At 37.7% G+C, this 21890-nt stretch overlaps 1 protein-coding gene across 2 annotated transcripts in view; it reads right to left on the bottom strand.

The window, feature by feature from the left end:
* USF3 (upstream transcription factor family member 3) overlaps nucleotides 1–18069 on the bottom strand; it is a 28044-nt gene extending 9975 nt beyond the window's left edge. For both annotated transcript variants that reach the window (XM_070935317.1, XM_070935316.1), the window contains exons 1-4: nucleotides 17978–18069; nucleotides 4987–5048; nucleotides 2839–2867; nucleotides 318–400 (exon numbers count right to left, since the gene is read on the bottom strand). In XM_070935317.1, coding sequence (XP_070791418.1) covers nucleotides 318–400; nucleotides 2839–2867; nucleotides 4987–5048; nucleotides 17978–18028 — 225 coding nt within the window. In that variant the 5' untranslated portion in view covers nucleotides 18029–18069. The remainder of the gene's footprint in view (nucleotides 1–317; nucleotides 401–2838; nucleotides 2868–4986; nucleotides 5049–17977) is intronic.
* Between the last annotated feature and the right edge of the window lie 3821 nt (nucleotides 18070–21890).

Below are 21890 nucleotides of genomic sequence, written 5' to 3'. Positions count from 1 at the left end.
ACCCCAAAAATCAGGCTTGGCCTTGTTTTCAGGACATGTCCTATTTTCGGGGAAACACGATAGATAATGAAAACTTTCACAAAACAAAAACATTTCCAGAAAATTTTCCATAGCTCTTTTGCTTAGAAAGAACTGCCTATCACAATGGTAGTCACTATACAAGCTATCTGTAATAAGGTGTTTAATTGCATTTCACAATTAAAACTTGAGTATATTCCAATTTATTAATCCCAAGTCTTGATTATTTGAATAGAGGTATTAGAAGATTCAATTCTAAAGTCTATATATAGCTGGTATTAACATAAGCTCCTACTTGCCTGTTTCAGTGCAGGGGAACATGGAATTAGCTCACCAATTCGGTTTATACCAGCATTGATTTTCTTCTTTCGATGCCTCTCCACTATAAAAAACAGAACCCATTGTATGTACATTTATAATTACAGGTTGCTTAGAAATAATAACACTTTTCTGCTTTGATAGTGTTTGGCATTGCATACTTAAAAGATTCACCTGGATTCCACCAATATTAAAGTTCCTTCCAACTGGGAAGCATGGTCAACTGAAGATGGGTCTATGAGCGTGGAGCTGATGCAGTGGAAAAAGGAACTGGTGAATGAATCGATTCCCTGAATTCCTCTTCAGAATAAGGAGACGCCCTGGGATCTATCATAATACTTCATACATATGGTCCCTGCAATGAGACTGTAAATCAGGTGTCTCTGGTGGGTTTTAGAGCTCTGGATGCTGGAAGAATCATTTTGTCCAAGCTCCAGTTCAGAGCCTTCAAAAGACACTGGGTTTGCCTACTTCTGTACTTAATCACTTTTCCTGGAAATGACTTGTAAACTGCTTTTTGAATATTAAGAATTTTCAGAAGGACCAATTTTATTACCCTGGGTGATTTTCCTCAGTAAAAAAAGTTTCATGTAAATCTAAGAGCTTAAAGAATAAAATCAGAAATAAGCAGCAAAGGGGTGATTAGAAAGTTGATTTTAGAGAGTTTTTAAATGAGCTAAGAGGCCAGCTTGACCATAAAAAATTGTTTAAAATCCTATAAAAATATATGAAGATTTTGATTTTAAACCTTTCCCTTGGAAAATGTGAATTAGAGAGGAAACATTTAAGGAAACCTGGTTACTAGAGGTAATCAGAAAGAACTAAAAATTAATAACTAAGGTGCAGACACACTAATATACAATGGCAGAAAGTATTTTAACTCTGGAAGAACTCAAGGATAATTGGCAATAATGTACTCAGAATTTTCTATTTTCTTTTAAAATTGTTTGTGAATCTATAAACATAATTCAAAAGAAGAGATAGAAAAGGATAGAACTGAGAATGAGGCTGTTTTGAACACAGATTTAAAATCGATAGGATTTATTAATGATATGATGTTACACAAGATTCACAATGAAACTCATTGATGTTTCAATAGCTAAAAGGGACTCACAAATAATAATTCAGAAAAGTGATATATATGTATGGATTTTAACCAGGGGTGAAATGCTCCCAGTTCGGACTGGATCGGCCAATCTGGTAGTGATGATGGCCGGTAGTTCGGAGAACCGGTAGCGATGGCAGCTGGAGGCTCCGCCCACCCACCTTAGCCTCTGCAGCCCACCGGCCCCTCTTGCCCTTTTCTTTCTGGGTGCAGCGCTTCTGCTTGTTGGGCCACTTCCCCACAGCACTTCTGCTGGTACCACCACGCAAGCCTCCCATGAGGAAAAAGAGGGAAAAAGCAAAGCGGCTAGCTGCAGAGCTGCCAGCTTCAGGAAGTGGCCTAACAGGCAGAAGCGACACGCCCAGAAAGAGACTCCAGCCTTGCCCCGCCCTCTCACCACCCGCTCTCCCTTCGCTTTGGGTCGGGGGCTGGGGCCCAGAGACGCGCCATTCACTGAAGCCCCGGAGCTGCCGTCTGTTCACCGCCTTCCTCAACCAGGTCGGGGAATGCACTATTCTCCGACTCCAGCCTTGCCGCGGAGCCGCCGCCCGCTCGTCCTTCGCCACGCGGCATTTCCTACTCCTTACCTTTCTCCCACGGCTGGCTGCCAGGGAAGGCAAGCAACCGAAAGTTACTGGATTTGCTCTCCTTCTTGAATGTGCCATCATCGCCGCCCTGGTCCATGCGCCAGCTGCGCAAGTGCACACCATTTATTTAATTCATTCATCAATGGCAGGTTGGGTGTGCGCTTGCGCAGCCGGCACGTGGACCAGGGCGGCGATGGTGGTGGTACATTCAAGAAGGAGAGCAGCTCCGGTAACTTTCGGGCACTTGCCTTCCCTGGCAGCCAGCCGTGGGAGAAAGGTAAGGAGTACGACATACCACGTGGTGAAGGGCGAGTGGGTGGTGGCTCCGCGGCAAGGCTGGAGTCGGGGAATGGTGCATTCCCCGACCCGGTTGAGGCAGACGGTGAGCAAGTGGCAGCTCTGGGGCATCAGTGAATGGCACGTCTCTGGGCCCCAGCTCCCGACCCAAAGTGAAGGGAGAGCGGGTGGTGAACAGGCGGCATAATAGAAATTTAAAATATTTTCCTACCGGGTTATGTGGGGGTGGTTTGGTGGTGGTGGGTCTTGTGACTGAGTGGGTGTGGCTGTGAGTGACAATGAGTTGGCTGCGCCCACTTAGTCACAGGATACCCCACCACCACCAAGCCACGCCCACAGAACCGGTAGGGAAAAAATTTAGATTTCATCCCTGATTTTAACTCAGAAGAGTGAGTCACATATCCACACACATTTTGGTCTTCTTGCATTTTTCTTAGTTTGTATTAATTTGTCTTTGTATTTTTAAACTTCCATAAAAATTATTACTAAAAATGAAAAATATTAAATTCTTACCTGCATTATGAGTCTCTCGGTTTTTCTTCCTGTTTAAAAAAACATGAACTATTTATTGCTATTTAAAGTATTTTATTAAATCCATAAACATTTGTAAAACAATGTTCTTCTGTTCTGACAACCCCCCACCCCCAAATATACAGTGAATATGTAACATATAACTAATTAGCCTGTTTATTTTTTAACACAAAAAATATATATTCCCTAAAATGTATGCATACATAAAACAGGCACAAAATGAGGCTTTAAAATGGGTTCTCTTGTGGAAATTCAAGCTATGAACAAACATTCCAATATGGATCACTATTATGTCACCAGTAGTGTAAACAAATATTATAGGTATAAGGAATAGGGGAAACATTATAAATGCATATGTAATGGATATATTGTTTTGTGTATCAGAGTAGGGGATTATGTTATATAAATTTAAAATATAATTTTATATTTTCCTATAAATTTCTGACATAAAAAAAAGTTTAAAGAACATTTTTCCTGCCAATGTTCCATATTTCCCTACTTCAATGACATTTATTCTTAAATATTCTTATTCTATTCTGGATAGAATAGAAATCATGTACTGGACTTTGGAAAAGCTTGGCATTGTCATGGCAGGAATGCAGAAATGTACTGGTTGGTAACTGGCAACCTTGCGAGATATGAGCCATGGTGGTGCAGTGGTTAAAGTGCAGTACTGCAGGCCACTTCTGCTGACTGCTGGGTGCCTGCAAATTTGGCAGTTCAGTCTCACCAGGCTCAACATTGACTCAGCCTTCTATCTTCCAAGGTGGGTAAAATGAGGACCCAAATTGTTGGGGACAATAGGCTGACTCTGTAAACCGCTTAGAGAAGACTGTAAAGCGGTATATAAGTCTAAGTGCTATTTCTATTGCTATTTGGCATTTCATTACTGCATTTCCTTTAGTACATTTTTCTTAAAGAAGAGTGTCATGTGAAAAACTCTCTTTTATCCTGATAGATGCTACATCAAATAATTTATTTTTCAATTACTGTTCCTTCAAATCTATTAAAATGACTGTATGTACATGTACACAAACACAAACACATGATTGATTAACTGATCTAGGTTTCTTTCCTTCTCCAATCCTAAAGGACTCTGGGTTGCTTACATTTCGAAAGCACAAAACAATTTATAGCTACATCTGCAATTACAAAAACATCTGCATTTGAAGAACAAGCAAGCAGCAAAGAAGAACTCAGGGTGGAGGCTCGCTACTAGCAGTTTTTAAAAAATACAATTGTTTTCCTAAAATTTAGCAAAATGAATGCTAATCTGATTTTATGCTTGTTTCAAAGGAGATGCTTTTCTATTCAGTTTTCTAAGAAATTCAAGAAACTTCATACAAAAAGAAAATGCAATAGCTGTTCATATCACAGAGACATACTTCTCATATTGGCATGGAGAGCTATATGCAGTATATTTTTGCACAACCCCCCCCCCATATTTTGCACTAAATTCCTGCTAAACCTAGTATAAATTCTAGTACTACTGATATGTATGCATGCTACGCTAAACCAAGTTGGACAGTAGCCACTACTGTTAAGCTATTTCCAGATAAATAACCCTTCAGACAATGCAGCAAAGCATAGTCTGTTATACCCTGTTTCCCCCAAAATAAGACATCCCCTGATAATAAGCCCAATCGGGCTTTTGAGCACATGGCAATAAGGCCAAGCGCTTATTTCAGGGTTCAAAAAAATATAAGACAGGATCTTATTTTCGGGGAAACACGGTAGTTCACCACTATTTATAATGTTGACTGATAGCTCACCTACTTTTGCAGTATCTGGCTACCTCGGTACTTTTTCATTTTTGTTAAAAATAAATAGAATATGATAGTTGAACTAAAATTGGAGCCCTCCTCAGGCCCACTTCTTTCATGCCTATTTTACCCTTTTCAACTGTACAGGCTGTTAAAAAAAAGGGGGAGGGGTTTTGAGCAGAAGCCTCCAGTCAGAACACCCTCTTTTTTGTGGTTATTCTAGTCTTCAATCTCTTTTTCCAGAGGCTGGAACAGAGAATTAATCAAAGCACAGGGTCAATGCAATCTCACCCAAATCAGTATCATTTATTTCTCTGTAGCAAGGATAGGATTATATCATATACTTATTTGCAATTTGGAAACATACCGGTGCTGCTTCTTAAGAGGAGCTTTCTCTGTCATCTCGGGCATAGTTTGAGACAAAAGAATCTAGGAAAACAGAAAAACTCATCACAATCTTTGAAGCTACTATATCAATTCTCATTACAGTTGAAAACGCATGTGTTCCCAGCAATCTTTCACTACAATTTTGAAATAATTTTACATTAGTACAATCAACCTATTAACGAACTGTCAAAGGTGTTAATATACCTTTGCATTAAACACTGAAGGAGAAGCAACAATGCAAAGTTTCTTTATTTAGCTACCCATATATTATTTCTACTTACCACCAAACTATTTGATTTACTAGCTTGTAAGCATTCTATGGTTTCTACTGCATCCAAAAATACTTCAAATCTTAGACTAATAAAATTGTCTGAAATATATCCAAGCCTTATTTATATTTTACTTTAATATCTTCATAAATGACCTAGCCGGGGGATGGGACGGGACTCATCAAGTTTGCAGATGATATAAAGCTGGGAGGAACTGCTAATGCATCAGAAGATATCCTCAGAAGGATCTTGACAGACTTGCGCACTGGGTCCTATCCAACAAGATGCAGTTCAGTGGCAAAAAAAGTAAGGTCCCGCACTTTGGGAGGGAAAAAATACGCACAGGTATATAAGCAGCATCTGACTCAACAGTTGTGCGTATGAGAGGGACCTAGGTGTCCTGGTAACTACCACTTCAGTATGAACCAGCAGTGTGCTGCAACTGCCAAAAAAGCCAAAGCAGACCTGGGCTACATCAACAGAGGGATTTTATTAAGTGACAGTACCACTTTATACCACATTGGTGAGGCCACATTTGGATACTGCATCCAGTTCTGGTCACAATAGAAAAAAGATGTTGAGGCTCGAAGAGTTCAGAGAAGAACTTTCCCTTCCAACCCTATGATTCTATGTATCAGCTACAAAGGACAATTCATTAGAAGGCTGACTAAAAAGCCCTATTTCTGAATCATGAATGTCTAAAGTAATAGCAACATTCAATATTATATTTAGTGTTAGTAAAATGTTGTAGTAAGTTTAGTGAGTCTTTTTATTAGTAAATAATAATATTTATTATTAATAAAACCTGTATTACTAATATTAATCTACATAGGAGTGGCATATTGGTTAGAAGTCTGTCACTGATTCTTGTTTAACATTTTCTCAAATACAACAGTGTTGGGTATATCTACAAGTGGTGGCTACATAAGGAATAGAAGGAAAAAGCATTTTTCTTTCTCTGCCTAAAAGAAACTAAACTAAACTAAACTAAACTAAGCATGTTTAAAATGTAAATCTATAGAGCAGCACAGGAAAAAAAAATAAGGAGAATGGAATAAACAAGTGGAACACTTCAGCTCACAAAAGTGGACAAGGATTTGTGGAATCGAATACAAGAGCAATAGTAAATTATTCCAGAAAGTAACTTTCCCTAAAGAGAACTATCACATGAGGAAACATGCTCAGTGGAAGAGATTTACAAGATATTCTTTACCATGCAATTAATAAATCACTTTTAGGCTACTGCAGGAAAACAAGGACAGGTGATAGGTATAAAGCAGCAAGAATACAAAGCTGGAAGAGGAGAGCATGACTACTTTCTGAAAGAAGACAAAGGACGTAATTATGGTCCTTGTGATAAATGTAAATGTATGCATAACAGATACAAGTACTTTCCAAGTTTCATGAAGTTCACCAAGAGTTATTTTTCCTGATTATCCATATGGAGAAGAATACAATACTATCAATAGCAATTATCACTCTATTTATCTCTGGCACTTTGAAGCTCTAAGAAAAAAAAACTCAATCTCTTAATCTTTTATCAGAAATGATCAAATCAGTCACACTTTCAGATTTTTTCATTTGCTCCATGTACATGTACACATGAATTAGATTTATGTTTAAAGCATAAATATATGCACAGAATTGTATTCTTCGGGAATCCTGAACACTTTTTCTCAAAATCCAAATCTACTTTTTTCATTACCACCATTCATTGGAGCTTAACATACAACTATTACCAACCTATACATTCTTACTTTCATAAACATCTAAAACAATGTAGCTGAAATAATTCCTATTTTAGGACATATATTTTAGCCTATTCACGCATAATTAAGCTGATACCTTTATTTTTATGCATGCATTCATCAAATAGCTGTCATGGTGGGTTCTGCCTTGCCCCTTCCTGGGACCTTTCAGGATGCTTTTTTCATCTTTGATTTTTTTTCCAAAGCCATACAAGAGGGACTGAGGAGCAGAAACAATCCCTTGTGAAAATATCCTGAGAGAGAAGCAAGTAGAAGGAAAAGAATATACAGTAGTGCCAGCAGCGCACAAGGAAACAACAAAAGGACCAAATGAAAGGAAAATAATAATAATAAGGCGGGGGGAGAGAAACTTACTACTGAAAACAAGAGTGACAGTTAAACGGAATCTAAGACAGAGTCAAAGAGCATTTTTTTAAAGAGAGAACTGCAGTTATCATTTCACCATCTCTTGGAAATATGAAGTCAAAATGACTTTTTTTAAGATGGTATTTTAGTTAGCTGTTAGGTAATTAATCTGTGGCTTGTTGTCATATGTTACTCCAGGCTCATAATTTGTAAAAGAGGAACTTTTCATTAGAGGACAAAAGAGTGCTGCTTCTGCTACCACTGGGAAGAATAATGGCAGAAAATTGGCATTGTGGCAAAGGTGAGGCTTGACTGCAACTAAGGTTCATGCATGACATGCTGAAGAAACAGGGCTACCAGACTGAACAAGAACTTTTGAAGTATATTCACTGAGTGACAGTCGGGGGGGGGGAGCTTTTTATTGAACTCACTGCTGTCGAGCCTAGCAACCTGCATGGCATTCCTGAGAACTGCTCTTTTAGGGAAGCTCCCAAGAGAGAGATTTTTATTGGGTAGTGTCTGTTCTTCTCTGTCCTTATTACATCTCAAGATATTTACATGTCCACCTTGCTCAGAGGATAAAGTATCTGCAGGTTCTCTGTATAATTTTGCAGGTTTCTTGGTGGAGAAAGTCCTAGAGCTATATGCCAGTTGGAGAGAATCCAACATGGTGTTAAGACTGGATCTTGTGCTATGAATCAAGGATACTTTTCAGCTCATTATGCTCAAGACAGTGGATAGGATTCGCTATAAGATGAGTTTGCCAAATGCAACGTGATCCAGGAAGGAACTAGGCAGGAAGGAATTTACTGGATATGGGGAATTGACAATGCTTGTTTGTAATGCCACTTCTTTTACGAGGCATTTGTGTACTATCTCTTGAAAAAGCTCTTTTTGAATATAGCCAAACTTCCTTGCTGAGGGGAGGGGAGTAACAGCTTCAAAGAATGATAGTGATAAAAAATACGGATTATCTAGATTCCATGGGATGGAAATGGCATTAGTCACAATGGTGGATGACCATCTAAACCTTGTTGGGGCACACTATATCCTTCCTAGTCCTTTTAAAGTTCTCTTGATCATAGCATCATATTGGACTGTCAGCAGGAGTTAGAGGTTGGAAGTATTGTTCTTCAGTGGCTTTTTTCTCGAGTGGATGGTTCTAATATATAATCAAGGTGGAACAGTGTTTAAGGGTGTAATTTCACCGATGTGGGATATCACAGGGCATACTGCTCTCTTTCTCATATAATTTTTTCATTATATTTTTCATTTTTAATATTCTGTAAGATACGAAGAAAGAAGAATACAATAGAACAGCCCAGAATAATATAGTCAATGTTCACAGGTTACACATAACACTCAATTTATCAATAAAACAGTTATTATTAGCATTTGTGTAATCTTTCCAGAGCTGATATGTTTTATCAGCTCTGGACTCATTTCTCTAAAAAGTCAGTATTCAATTTTATCACTTTTTTCATAAGAGAAAAAATAATTGCAGATTATTTAATGATAGGTTATCTAGAAATGTCCAGTTTAGAGCAATTATTTCTGCTCCATCTTATGATTTTGATTGATGCGATTAAGTTGTTGTCAATCCTTAGCAACCATGCAGACATATTTTCTCCATGGCAATCTGTCCTTAACCTGGTCTTTCAGTTCTTCCAACAGTCTCCATCATATACGAAACAACATGTTTCTTTCTTAATCTTTCCTCCTTCTCAGGACCAGGTAATCTTTTCCCGAAGTGCTAACTGATCTCCCTTATAGAACATGATAAAGGCATCTACAAGGTCTATTCTTACTATTTACTTTATTTACTACTCTGTCAGACATTTAACAGCAATAGAAAAAGTAAACACTTAAACACTGTAAAATGCTGAAAAAAATATTCTATATACTGAAGATTACCTTCACAGAGATATACAGCCCTTAGACAAAAGGGGCTAAAGCATTTTTAAAGTCTAGAATGTCCAGATAACATTTGGAAATGGTTCAGACAGATGACTCCTGAAGTCACTGAACTATAAAAGGAAAAACCAACAGAGACTTGTAAGATTCTGTTTTATACCAAATCTCAATAAAAGTAGTTTTAGCTATCCTGTCAAGTTGACTCTTAGTCTGATTTATCTAGTGGGGCCAACAGTATATCTCAAATCTTCTCTGAAACAGTAATCAAAAAACAAAATGATTAGACATTGTTATGGACAATAATTTTTATGACATTAAACTAATCTTCGGTTTCAACCACAAACTGTGCCTAAGAACCCAAAAGAATAGGTGATCCTGCAAATAATTTTAGGCTGTCATATAATGCTTTGTACACTAATATACACTAAGAGCCTTGATGGCACAGCAGACTAGAGTGCTGTTAAATAGCACCAGCTGCCTGCAATTACTGCAAGTTCAAATCTCACCAGGCTCAAGGTTGACTCAGCCTTGACTATCCTTTCAAGGTAGGTAAAATGAGGACCTGGTTTGTGGGACTTTGTATAAAAAAGAACACCGCTTTGGGGGGGGGGGGGCGAAAGCCCTACTAAGCAGGTATATACAAAAGTATGAAGGCTATTGCTTAACGCATTGTAAGCCTCCCTGAGTCTCCGGAGAAGGGCGGCATATAAATCGAATCAATAAATAAAATAAATAAATAATATGAGCATCCTTGCATCTAGGCTGAAAAGCAACCAGTAAAAAAATACTGTTTTAATATGACAGCATTGTAACACCTACAATATAGCATTCAGGACCAGCTACAAGCTCCAACTTCTTGCAAATCTTTAGATTCCAAATGGAATAATTGATATTGAGAGTAAATACTTATCCAATAATCCATATAAGGCATTGGATTATCACATTAACTGTTTAACCAAGAATTTAGACTGTTTTGGAGAGAGATGTTTGCAAAAACTGAATGGTACCTTATCAATCTGAACTTTAACCAAGGATAACCTAATTCTATTTGTAGAAGATGAACAGAAGCACATATGGAAAGCCTCAATAACCTTTTACAGTACTGAATATGTGTGTTTTCCAAAGATCTTATGCAATAGGCATTCCCCCTTTTTGCTTAAATCATTTGTGGGAGAACAATTTTAATGCTTGGTGTCAGCAATTGCTCTCCTTTTGTAGGACAAGAAAAGTCATGATAGTCCCAATTATTTTAATTGTTAACATTTTACATTTTACTATAGTCTACATACACTTTACAAAGAATTTTATTGAGTATTACTCTAAATATTTAAGTGGTTTAATCTTTTTTATGGTGGCTTCTCCAATAGACTACTGAAATATTAGGTCATTTTCCCAAAACCATAACTTTGGATTTTATATTTATTTATTTATTTATTTATTTATTTTATTCAATTTGTATACCGCCCTTCTCCTAGTGGACTCAGGGCGGTGAACAGCCAGAACTAAAACACATACCAATACAAAATTTAAAATTATTAAAAGAATTACGTACTTTGGCCCAAATTTAAAACAATTCGAATTAAAACCCATTGACAGATTAAAAGCTAAAAAGCTAAAAAACTAAAAAAAAAAAAAAAGGGGGGGTGTTTCATGCTAGCCCTGCTTGATGGAAAAGAAAAGTTTTCAGGGCACGGCGAAAGACCCGGAGATCCGATATCCTTCTTATCTCCGGGGGCAAATCGTTCCAGAGGGCAGGAGCTGCCACAGAGAAGGCCCTCCCCCTGGGGGTCGCCAGCTGACATTGCCTGGCTGACGGCACCCTGAGGAGTCCCTCTCTGTGGGAGCGTACTGGTCGGTGGGAGGCTATCCCGCAAATACCCAGGTCCTATGCCATGGAGCGCTTTAAAGGTGGTAACCAACACCTTGAAGCGCACCCGGAAGACCACTGGAAGCCAATGCAGCTCACGCAGGAGAGGTGTCACATGGGAGCGCCCTCTCGCTCCCATAATCCCCCGCGCGGCCGCATTCTGCACCAGTTGGAGCCTCCAGGTACTCCTCAAGGGGAGCCCCATGTAGAGAGCATTGCAGTAGTCCAGGTGGGAATGCATATGCTTAACCTCTAGATTAAGGTGACCAGACGTCCCGCTTTTGGCGGGACAGTCCCGATTTTTAGCAATTTGTCCCGCGTCCCGCAGTGTTTTAAAAAAGTCCTGATTTTTCATTCTGCCTCCTGAATCCCAGCTGATGGCTAGAGGGAAAAAAACTGTTTAAACTCTTGCCGTGGGGCTTCAAAGGGCCGCCCTACAGCTGTTCTGTGTTAAAACAAATGAGTAGACCCATGTCTGCAAAAATAGAAAAAACAGCCCCCTACAGCTTCCGCATAGGTTAATTAGCACGTTGATTAGCTCGGTTTCCCCACTCTCAGCTGATTTGCTCTCAGCTGTTTTGCGCAGGGCTCTTGCTGCTTGCTAAATTGCTCGAGCAGATTTTTTTTTCTCCTTGTGCAAACCAAGCTCAAAACGAAACTGAAAGTAAAACAGGCTGTTGGCTTTGCTGTTTTCTCCAACCTTGGAAAATTAGGCAGCAGATTTCTTTTCTTTTTCCTCACCAAAAAAGGTAGGTGTAAACAATGGGAAATTTAGGGCAAAAGAGGAGCGTTCAAGATTTTAAAACACAAAAGAAAAAAAGCTCTATTTAACTAGGGAATTGTAATAATTGAGATAGTATTAATTGTATATTGTGTTGAAAGCAGAAATGGTTAAGTTGTGGTTTGGAGGAATATATGGGGGAAATTATTTGGTTTATTATTATTGGTAAATATAATTAATTGATTTGTAAGAAATTGGATTGCATGGAAATAATTGGAATATTCATGTTCATATTGATTAATATACAAAAAAGATAGTTATATAACTAATTGATTTATATTAAAATGTTGAATTTGTATTAAACAACTGTATTACATAATTATATAATTAACCAATGTGAGAATGGATATAAAAATAGATGACAATGGGAAGGGGTATAATATAGAATAGAAGGGAAAAATTGAATTTGATTAAGATTAGAGATGAGGATGAAGGGTAATATTGTTTTTTTTAAAAAATAGATGAGGAATAAATATGGCAAAAAGGAAATATAGAAATTGTAAATTTAATTGAAATGACTAAACACTGTTTAAATTTGTGAACCAGCCAAATATTCTGTTCAAAGAAAATACATTGTATGTTTGTATGTGTGTTTCTAATTATTGCTATTTATTCATATTTGTTCTCTTTTATTCTTTAAAGTTTAACAATTCATTCTTTATCTTAATATCTTTATATTTGTTTGGGTTGGCTTTCTTCCCTTTCATCTTTTTTATTGTACAGCAATCTTTCTCCTCAAACCTACCACCTCTCTCTTTTCTTTCCTTCTTACTTTCTCTTCCCCCCACCCTCTTCTTCTCCTCTCTACTTCCTCTTCCTTTCTCCTTCTCCTCCTCTCTTCCTCCCTCTCTTATCCTCACTCCTACTCTAATTCCCCTTCCCTTCCTTCATCCCTCTCTATTGCTGTATCCTTTTATGCATATGGATTACTCAGAGAGCTGAAAAAGTTATTTTTGACTGGTCCTCGCACTTTTGACCAGTCCTCGAACTTACGACTGTCCTCACATTTTATGTTTTTTGCCCTATCTTATCACCATGGTGAAGAGAAGCTGTTGTGAAATGAGTGATATGGTTGTTAAGAATGCTGCACGGGCATAAATATGAGGATGGTCATAAGTGTGAGGACCAGTCAAAAGTGTGAGGACCTGTCAGAAATGACTTTTTTCAGCCCTTTGAGTAGTCCCTATACACATAGCCATGGCCACCCGGTCACATGACCAGCTAGCCACACCCACCCAGTCACATGACGTCCAAGCCACGCCCACAAAATAAGCCACACCCACAATGGTGTCCCTCTTTACCAATGTTAAAATCTGGTCACCTTACTCTAGATATTTCTCAGCACAATAATCTAAGTTTTTAAAACATTATGTTATTCGATTATTATTATGGAAAGAAGAATCATAATCCTCATCATATAGTAAAAATTCCAAGAACCTAAAAATAGAGGGAAGAATTCTAAAGCCAATATATAATACGCTACTGAATTTATATGAAGATTACACATTATGAATATGAGAATGTAACCTTGTTGTAGTATTTATTTCACTGATACTATTAGCAATCCAGATGAAGTTATTTTCACTTGGGCAAATGTATTAGAATATAACTGGGTACACTAAATACACTAAATCTTTATCTGCATCAATATTGGTTAATGTTGATACCTACTGTATACTGAATCAAAGGTGGTGGCCTGATCAACAAATGCTACATTAAAACATTCTATAATACTGCTGATATATTTTGAAGCAAGGTAAAAGAAAAGTCAGTATTGGTCAATTGTGATCTGTCCCTTTCCAAAACCTATTTGTTCATTTTAAACTTGCCAATCAAGAACGCTAGCTGTGTATCATTGATGTACTGATGACATGAACTTTCCCATCAGCTTCATACAGATTTTAAATAATACAAAGTTAAGGTGGAATCTAACAAGATTCCTCTGCAGGATTCCACCCAGCAGAAGTATCTCAGTACTATCTTCTTATAATATCCAAGCACATAGGAGTGAATCTGCTGCAAAGCAGCACTGTCATCTCCAGCTCCCTCTCTTCAAAATGGCCATGGTGTTTCTTAAAGAGTGGTTCGAGGACCCATGAAGGTTCTCAAGACCTTCTCAGTATTTGCAAAATCAAAATTATTTGCCAGATTTTGATATTTGCGCAAATTTAAAACAATGTCACTCTTCTCATTGTTTTTGTTTATTGAAATAGCTTTTTCACTAAAAATATTTATGTTAATACTACTGGGGCTAATCTTATTTTTACATGATTCAATAAATATATATCCTACAAATGCAGAAATTTTAATTTTTAGTTCAGAAAATATCGATAAATGTAACCCATAAAAACAAGAGCTCTTTTGGGATCCTCCATAAGTTTTTAAAATTGGAAGAGGTCCTGAAAGCAAAAGGCTTAAGAAACACTGCCATAGTCAAAGAATTAAAAACCATTGAGACATTTCATATTTCTATATACCTCTTATCTTTCCTTCTTTTATTTTTTTCCTCTGATTGTTGTCTTATTTATACTACCACATTTATTCACGGACATCTTGGGTTTTAGAAAAAGACAAGCCTATATCTATACATATTTTTTTTTCTCTTATTGTTCTCCTCTTTAACTTTCCTCCCTGCTCTTCCATTATTATGTATCCTCAATACTACTGAATTTTACTCCCACTCTTATGCACTTCCTCATTAGAATTGCTCTGTGAAGGAGCTCCATTACAGTAATATTTACTTTTACTAGTACTGCATTGTTTGAATATCTTCCTATTTACACTTCTGAAAACCTATTAGCTGAGTATAAGAAAATAGTGTCAATTGTTGTGGGACACTATCCTTAATTGCTGCAAGAGAATATATAAGCCAAATATTAGAATTTGTATCAAAATGCTGTAATTAGGAGAAGAGTGCAAGGCAAGAGAGATGTAGACTGTGTTGTGCTTCTCCCAATTCTGGAATTTTTAAATAAAGTGCAATTGCCTTTTGTCCCACCTGCATGTGCTGCTAATTTTTTAACAAGTTCCATAAGTATCATCATGGGCCTGCTATCTCTATAACTAATACAGATCATCCTTCAGAGAAGTCAAAGCCATCTTTGCACAAAGCCAGATCTAAACCCATACTGGAAACAATCTAGGTTATCCATATTCTCTCAGGAATTCAGAGATACAACTTCCCCATTCTCTCAACAGCTTGGAAACATAGGAATGTTGGACAAACCGTAAATCATTATTTGTTAAAGATAATCGAGTGTGCAAATTCTTAAATAAGCTCATCACTGTCTCTATTAAGAAGGTAAAGATCTCTTGTCAAAGACAGGTGTTCCACTTGCAAAGTGGAATACTTAGAAAACTCCAGGCAGGAACCTATTGTAATAGGAAAAAATAAAGCTGACTCATATATTCAGATGGTGCACTAGATATCCCAGGTATGTAAATTTGATAAATAATTATATTGTCCAATACAAAGCCAGCATTATTCTACATGATTTTATCCTTGAAAAATTGTGTAAACTTCTCAGAATTGTATTGGTATGCTGCCTGAGGCCACCATGGCTTGTTCTCTACTCACTATGGAAAGCCACCACTTCTTTGCATCTGTGATTGCAATATCATGTATTTTATTATAGCACCTGTAGTATGTCCCTCTGTACAATAATTGTTCAAGCCACCTATCCTCATACTTATCAATTATAACCATTCCTTATACCATGGTAAAGATCAACAAAAATAGTCTCTTTTGAGGATCTTACAACTCAGATGGTTCATAATGGAGAATATAACCTTTCAAATGGTATGTTCCAAAGTCAAACAGGTCTTTAAAGATCATAATGAATGCTAGGAACTCTGGAACTCTGGAGTAGAGCAAATCAGTAGCCAATTAAGATGTTGAAATAAGTACATGAATTCTTTTTAAGAATAGCTCCAAATAGCACTAATACTATTATAGCTACAATTTCCTTATCAGACTTTTCCTTCAAAACATGAAGGTTGTTGACGTTTCTTCCTCTCAGTTCTACTTGTTGCCAACTGCTTATTTAAAAGCCTCAGGTTAAAAAGGATGGGCAATCTCTCTTCTTGCCTTGGTTTTTATGAAAGAACTCATGTCAACAGGCTCATGCAGATTTCAGAGGACTGAAAGGGGAAAATCTGCTAGTGGGATCCAGCAATAGAATCTTTTAAGGTAGAGGAGCATTTGCCAAACTGGGCAGTAACCAATGCCTTGTAATATTTTATTTTCCTACTGCCTCACCATCAGCTTTTTCTACTGTCTACTAAGACATGATGCTCCCTTTTGCTAACCAGTTGCCTTTTAATATATATTTTATTTTTGCATTTCAGACTCCACTTTTATGCTATCGCACTTACATGAATTTACACACTAATTTAAGTCTTGTTTTACTATTTTCTGGTTTTATGTTTTGTCTAGTCGTGCTTTACAGCTAACATTGTCCTTATTGGATTGGCTACAAACTTCGTTACATATGGTTTTGTGCTGATTGTAATAAAACATCTATCTTTCGATCCATCCGATCAATCAAACCTTGCCTCTTTTTAGAATAATTCCTTCAGCTTTAAAGATGCTATACATAATAAAGGAAGATGTGCAGTACAGTACCTCCTCATTCTGAGTGTTTATGGCTTATGGTAGTAGATGTTTGGGAAATTTACAGATGTATGTTTCTATTTGCCAGTTAACTTCTAAATCAGTATTCTGGGAAAATAGTATTTTCTCATAATGCCTTCGTTTGACTGTGACACAGGTAACTAACTACATGTCCACTTGTACTCAATCTTGCTATTTGAAAATATCTATTTTAAAATTTTGCCTGCCACATCCTATAACCAAGATCTCAAAATGTAGCTTACAAAACGTAGAAGTCCCAATCTTCTAAAAAGCAGCATATATCAAGTGATATTTGGAATAGTCATTGGTAAGGAAATTTTGGAGAGTGAATATGTAAACCCACAGTGATATAATTTACTACAGATTAGCGCTAGATAATATAGAATTGAAAAGACCAGCCCTGTCTTGCACTTGGGAAAAGAGATATGTCCATCCCTAAGGATTCATTCATTTTCCAGAAGCTTTCCTATCCCATTTCTGCTATTTCTTCCAGTCCCTTGGAAGAAGTCAAAATGAATACGGTTATTGTGCTTTCAAATCTCAAGACTGTTTTCAAAAGCTTTCAAGACTGTGCATTTTCAGGCCTACAACCAAACATTCCAGCATGGATCATTTGCTATCATCCTAATAACAGGGTCAATCTATTCCTAGGCATTATTTTTCCAATGAGTCCTGGAGTTCTCATTCTATTTCCAAGTCTGCCCTGGTGGTTTTGGGAGCCTTCAGATTATATACTTCTAGCCTGTCCTAAATATTTCTCATTGTTTATCCATTTCACTGGGTTAAGTATCTAATGCTCAAACAGTATTTTTATCAAGATTTACATAAACATCACGTAAATAAAGAGTAACAAAAACGTTTCCATTTCCGGACCTGAACGTGTTTGAAGTCCGAAGAAGCAATCCTAACCTTTCCTACCGATACCATTAATTCCCTTCCTTCAAGGATCCACTCCTCATTTTTGGTGTAGCCTGCGCTTGCCTTCTGCGGAACTCCATCATCATGTCAATAGCAGACCTAACTCAACTCCCTTTATTTCCTACGGGCCTCCGGGTGAGCTCCCGAGGTTTTCAAGGGGTCTTGCATAGTTGAAAGGACAGACCAGGGCTCCGGGGAGAGGGAAGATGGCAACGTCTTTTGCTCTAAGAAGCAGGGCTGCGGAAGCCTCGGAAAAGGAGATTGAAGGGGAAAGCCCTGCTGGTACCAACCTAGAGAGGCTTCACGCGGAGCTCTGAAGTTGAACCCGGGATATTTCGGGTGCGGAGCCACTGTAGTTTGGGGCTACGAAGAGGGGCCAGACCTCCACCCCACCCCCAGGCCCACGCTGCTGGAGGGCCTCCCTCTCGTGCAGCCACCCGGTCCTCTTGCTGCGACCCTGGGCAGAGGGACTCACCGACGGAGTACAGGGTGGGCTCAGCAGCTGCAGCCCCACCGAGGGGACCATCCTCCTCCGGGGAGGCCTCTCCGCTCCCTCCCCCACTCCCGTATCCCTGTGTGCACTCATACAAAATCCCACCCATCCCTCCCTGAACAGCCAATGCGCGACCGATTCCCCTCCCACTTCTGTCAATCAGCGATCCAGAACAAGGCCACCGAGCTTGGAGAAAGGCGGGGCCGGCCCACGAGCGCTTCATTGGCCGAAGCGCCAGCCAATGAGCACCCCACGGTTTGAGATTGACGTTCAATGGGTTAGATTGAGGAGAAATCGGAACTGCCTCGGAGGTAGGTCGCGGTGAGATGCGGAGCGGCGAGGAGCTGAGAGCGTTTCTGAAAGGCGAAAGGCGAGGGAGAGAAAGCGTATTTGTAAATAGCCCTTGAAGTCAGTTCAGATTCGTTTTCTTTGCCAATTTTTTTCTGTCTCCGTGTCTAAGCACAAGTCCATAGCAGATATTTGACTTGATTCATACCGACGGTGTTTCTCAACCTCAGCAATGTTAAGATGAGTGAACTTCGATTCCCAGAATTCCCCAGCAAGCATAGAATTCTGGGAATTGGAGTCCATACATTTTATTTAAGAATTTTCATAAAGACAAATTAAAAAGGAAAATAAAAAAGTGGAAGAAAAAATTAATATATAAATGAATTCCGACCTTTTCAACACAAATTACAATTTTATTGGCCCTTCCCCCTTAAATAGGTTTTATTTTAACCCTTCACCTCCCTCATTTAATCTGCATTTTTCTTAATATTTAAATCCATAATTCATTTTATTTCTTCTCAGAAAATGTCCATATAAGGTTTTTGATCTTTCAAAAAGGTTTTTGTTGTTTGTTCTCTAACTAAACAGGCCAGTTTCATCATTTCTGCAAATTCTGATATTTTCACAATCCATTTCCCACTGTGAGTTTTCATTACTCTTCCATCATTGAAGTCCTGCTAAATGTGATCTGTTTGCTAGGAATTTAGCTGTTGAGATTTGCAACAACAGCTTTGTGGTTTGTGGTATGTAAACTCTCAGTCCAGAGCATGTTTGAATTGTGATACTACTTGCTAAATATGAGGATTTACATGATTAAGGATATCCTTTTAAAAGGATATATATGACAATTTACTATTGTTTGCTAAAAAAGAATATGAAACAAGCTGCCCATCTTTTAAGTTTGAATATTTGCACATTCCATTTACAGCTGGGAATTAGCTTTTTCAATGGAGTTTGATTAAAACAGTCACAGCTCATTATGATGGATGTCACAGCCATAATCCCAAGGAAAATTCAGAATCCTGTCAAGGTAGTGATTTTCCATTATGTATTTATAGAAATTAAAATCAGTACAAAGTATACATCAATCTACATCATCTACTTTGAAAACATAGGCATTGACATAAACTATCATCATAATTTTATTATGGGGCAAACTAAAACTGTGCAGACATCTAGGAATAGATAGCCCTGAAATTAGAAATTAGTACAGATTAAATTTGAGAAATGTTTTTAAAAAATATTTTCAGCTAATTGAAATGCAATTTATTTTTTAATTAAAAAGAAGCTACTATTTAAATATCTGATTTAAAATAGGAATTTTATCAAACACAGATCTGTTTTCCTAATTATTTTCCCAGTTTTGTCTTTCTGTAATGTTTAAATAATAGTAGAAGTTGAAAGCATTATCATTTCACTCTGATTCCAAATGTTACTCTCTACAGAAAAGAGTAACATGCAAGTTTATTTAAGCTGAAGAAAAAGCAGGTATTTGATCCATAGCCATTCAGCTGAAAAATAAAATAAAAATAAATCAGAAAATAATCTGAGAGTTGTGGCTTCCCTCAGTGGGGAGACTTTTCTCAAGAGCCACGTTGAGTGTAGAAAAGCTTGAGTTGAATGCACATTTGCAGAAATGTAGTGTTTTTATACAATTTTCCCTCAAAGGTTAAGGTTAGTGCTTCAGAATAAAAGTTATTGTGAAATCCATAACAAAGCCGAGACTCTGGGAATTTATATAATAGAGGCCTCATCTATACTTTTATTTGAAAGGAGGAAAATTGGGGGGGGGGAGCAAATAGCCTGCACAAAACCTTTGAAAAGAAATTGTTCTGTCCTTTGAAATGCAAGTGTCTGATGAAATAGAGAGAACAGGTTCTTTTATTCATTTAGAAAATTTAGAATGTTTATTTATTAACCTTGTTTAGGATTTTTAGCACTGTTTCTTGGGCCAAAGAGAAATCTTAGTTTCTTGTGCTGCTGCCAGCTTCAAAATTTTAAGTATACATTTCTCAGTTTTCTTCAAGCCTACCTAGAAAAACAAGCAGCCTTCCCACAAAATATTTGATTTAATCCTATCTTAATCTTCTAACAACCCTTAGGGAAAGTTGGGCTAAAGCAGCCAGCTTTTCTATTATGTTCATTACCAAATGATGTGCTGGACTGATTACCTTAAACTAGAGGTCTCTAACCCCATCTATTGACTGGCATCGGGCCACGCATGCCAGAAACCGGGCCATGCAAACAAGCGAAGCCTTATCTGCAGGATGTAGGCAGCATGCAAAACCACGCCCCCTCTGGCCCACAGAAAAAACCTCTCCACGGAATCAAACCCTGATGCCGAAAAGGTTGGGGGCCTCTGCCTTCAAAATGAAGAGTGCATTAGAGAATCAGGAGGTAGAGAGGAAAATGATGTTATGCACATTTTAATTCATGCTTCCCAATAATGTGTAATAAAATTTAAAAACAAACATTAGGGGAAAGTTTGTTTCTAATGTTCAAAATAAACGTGTTCCTATGTATAAAGGCATTACCTAAAATCGATGGACAATGCAATTCATTTATATTTTGCAAACTTCTTTCACCAAGGTATTCCATCTTCTGAAATGCTCAACTTTTCCTAGTAACAGTAATGTGGCACTTGTTAAGAGTTACTTTTCTTTCTCCGAATCAGAAATTTATTGTATATCGCAAAAACGGACATTCTGAAGCACCCATAGATTAAAGTAGATTTTCTTGGGGAAAAATACACTTCCATAGTTGGAATGCAGTTTTTGTTGACTATTTCCAGGAAAGACATATTATAGTATCCTCAAGTAATGCTTCTTATTGAATTATGTAAATGCTGACATTCTTTTTAAATTGTACACAAGTTGGTCCTGAATAACAGTGCTGGAACATTTATAAACCATACTCCCCATTCTTCCTATTTTATCATGAATGCTGGCAGGTGATAATTGCACAGTGGCACTGGTAATTTCTTTTTATATATCTGGCCTTGGCAATTGTGGTAAGGTTCAAGAATCTGCTGATAGTGATTTTGAATGACAGGCATTAGTGTTCTTCTCTGTCATGTTTGCTGATTGCCACTCATATGTGTCTGATGGAGGAACAGTTTTAAAGCACATAACATACAATCAGATTCATCACTACATCTTATTGAAACACTACAGGGATAGTTGGGAAAGCAGGAAAAACACCTGAATACTTTGACTTGAGCTTGGATTTTTAAATGTTAAAAAATATTTAGTGTCTAAAATTAACACTCTACAAATGTTTGCAGGGGCTAAGAAATTATAAGGGCAATGCTTAAGTTTAAAGAAAATTCAAAAACACATTAAACTTTGTTCCTACACTCAATTCCAAGGCTGGAATTATTGAATCAGATGGAGAGCGCACCCAAATGGAACAGACTGGGATAAACCACAGCTGGTTCTTTCAGCTGTGTCAATGCTTAGAGGGTTCTTTCCCACAGAAGGACCAAAAGATGTGAAGATTGTTCTGCTGGGCCTTCTTGGTGAATCTTGGTAGATGAGGATGATCTTTAGCAAGGCACAAGAGGAAATATCCATTTGCAGACATCAATTTAATTCCGTAGTTTGCACGC

The sequence above is a fragment of the Pituophis catenifer genome, unplaced genomic scaffold (assembly GCF_029215685.1).
Source record: "Pituophis catenifer annectens isolate HBS135680 unplaced genomic scaffold, rPitCat1.0.hap2 SCAF_2, whole genome shotgun sequence".
Classification (NCBI taxonomy): Eukaryota; Metazoa; Chordata; class Lepidosauria; order Squamata; family Colubridae; genus Pituophis; species Pituophis catenifer.
The sequence above is the reverse complement of the archived record's forward strand: the minus strand, read 5'-3'. Positions and strand labels throughout refer to the sequence as shown.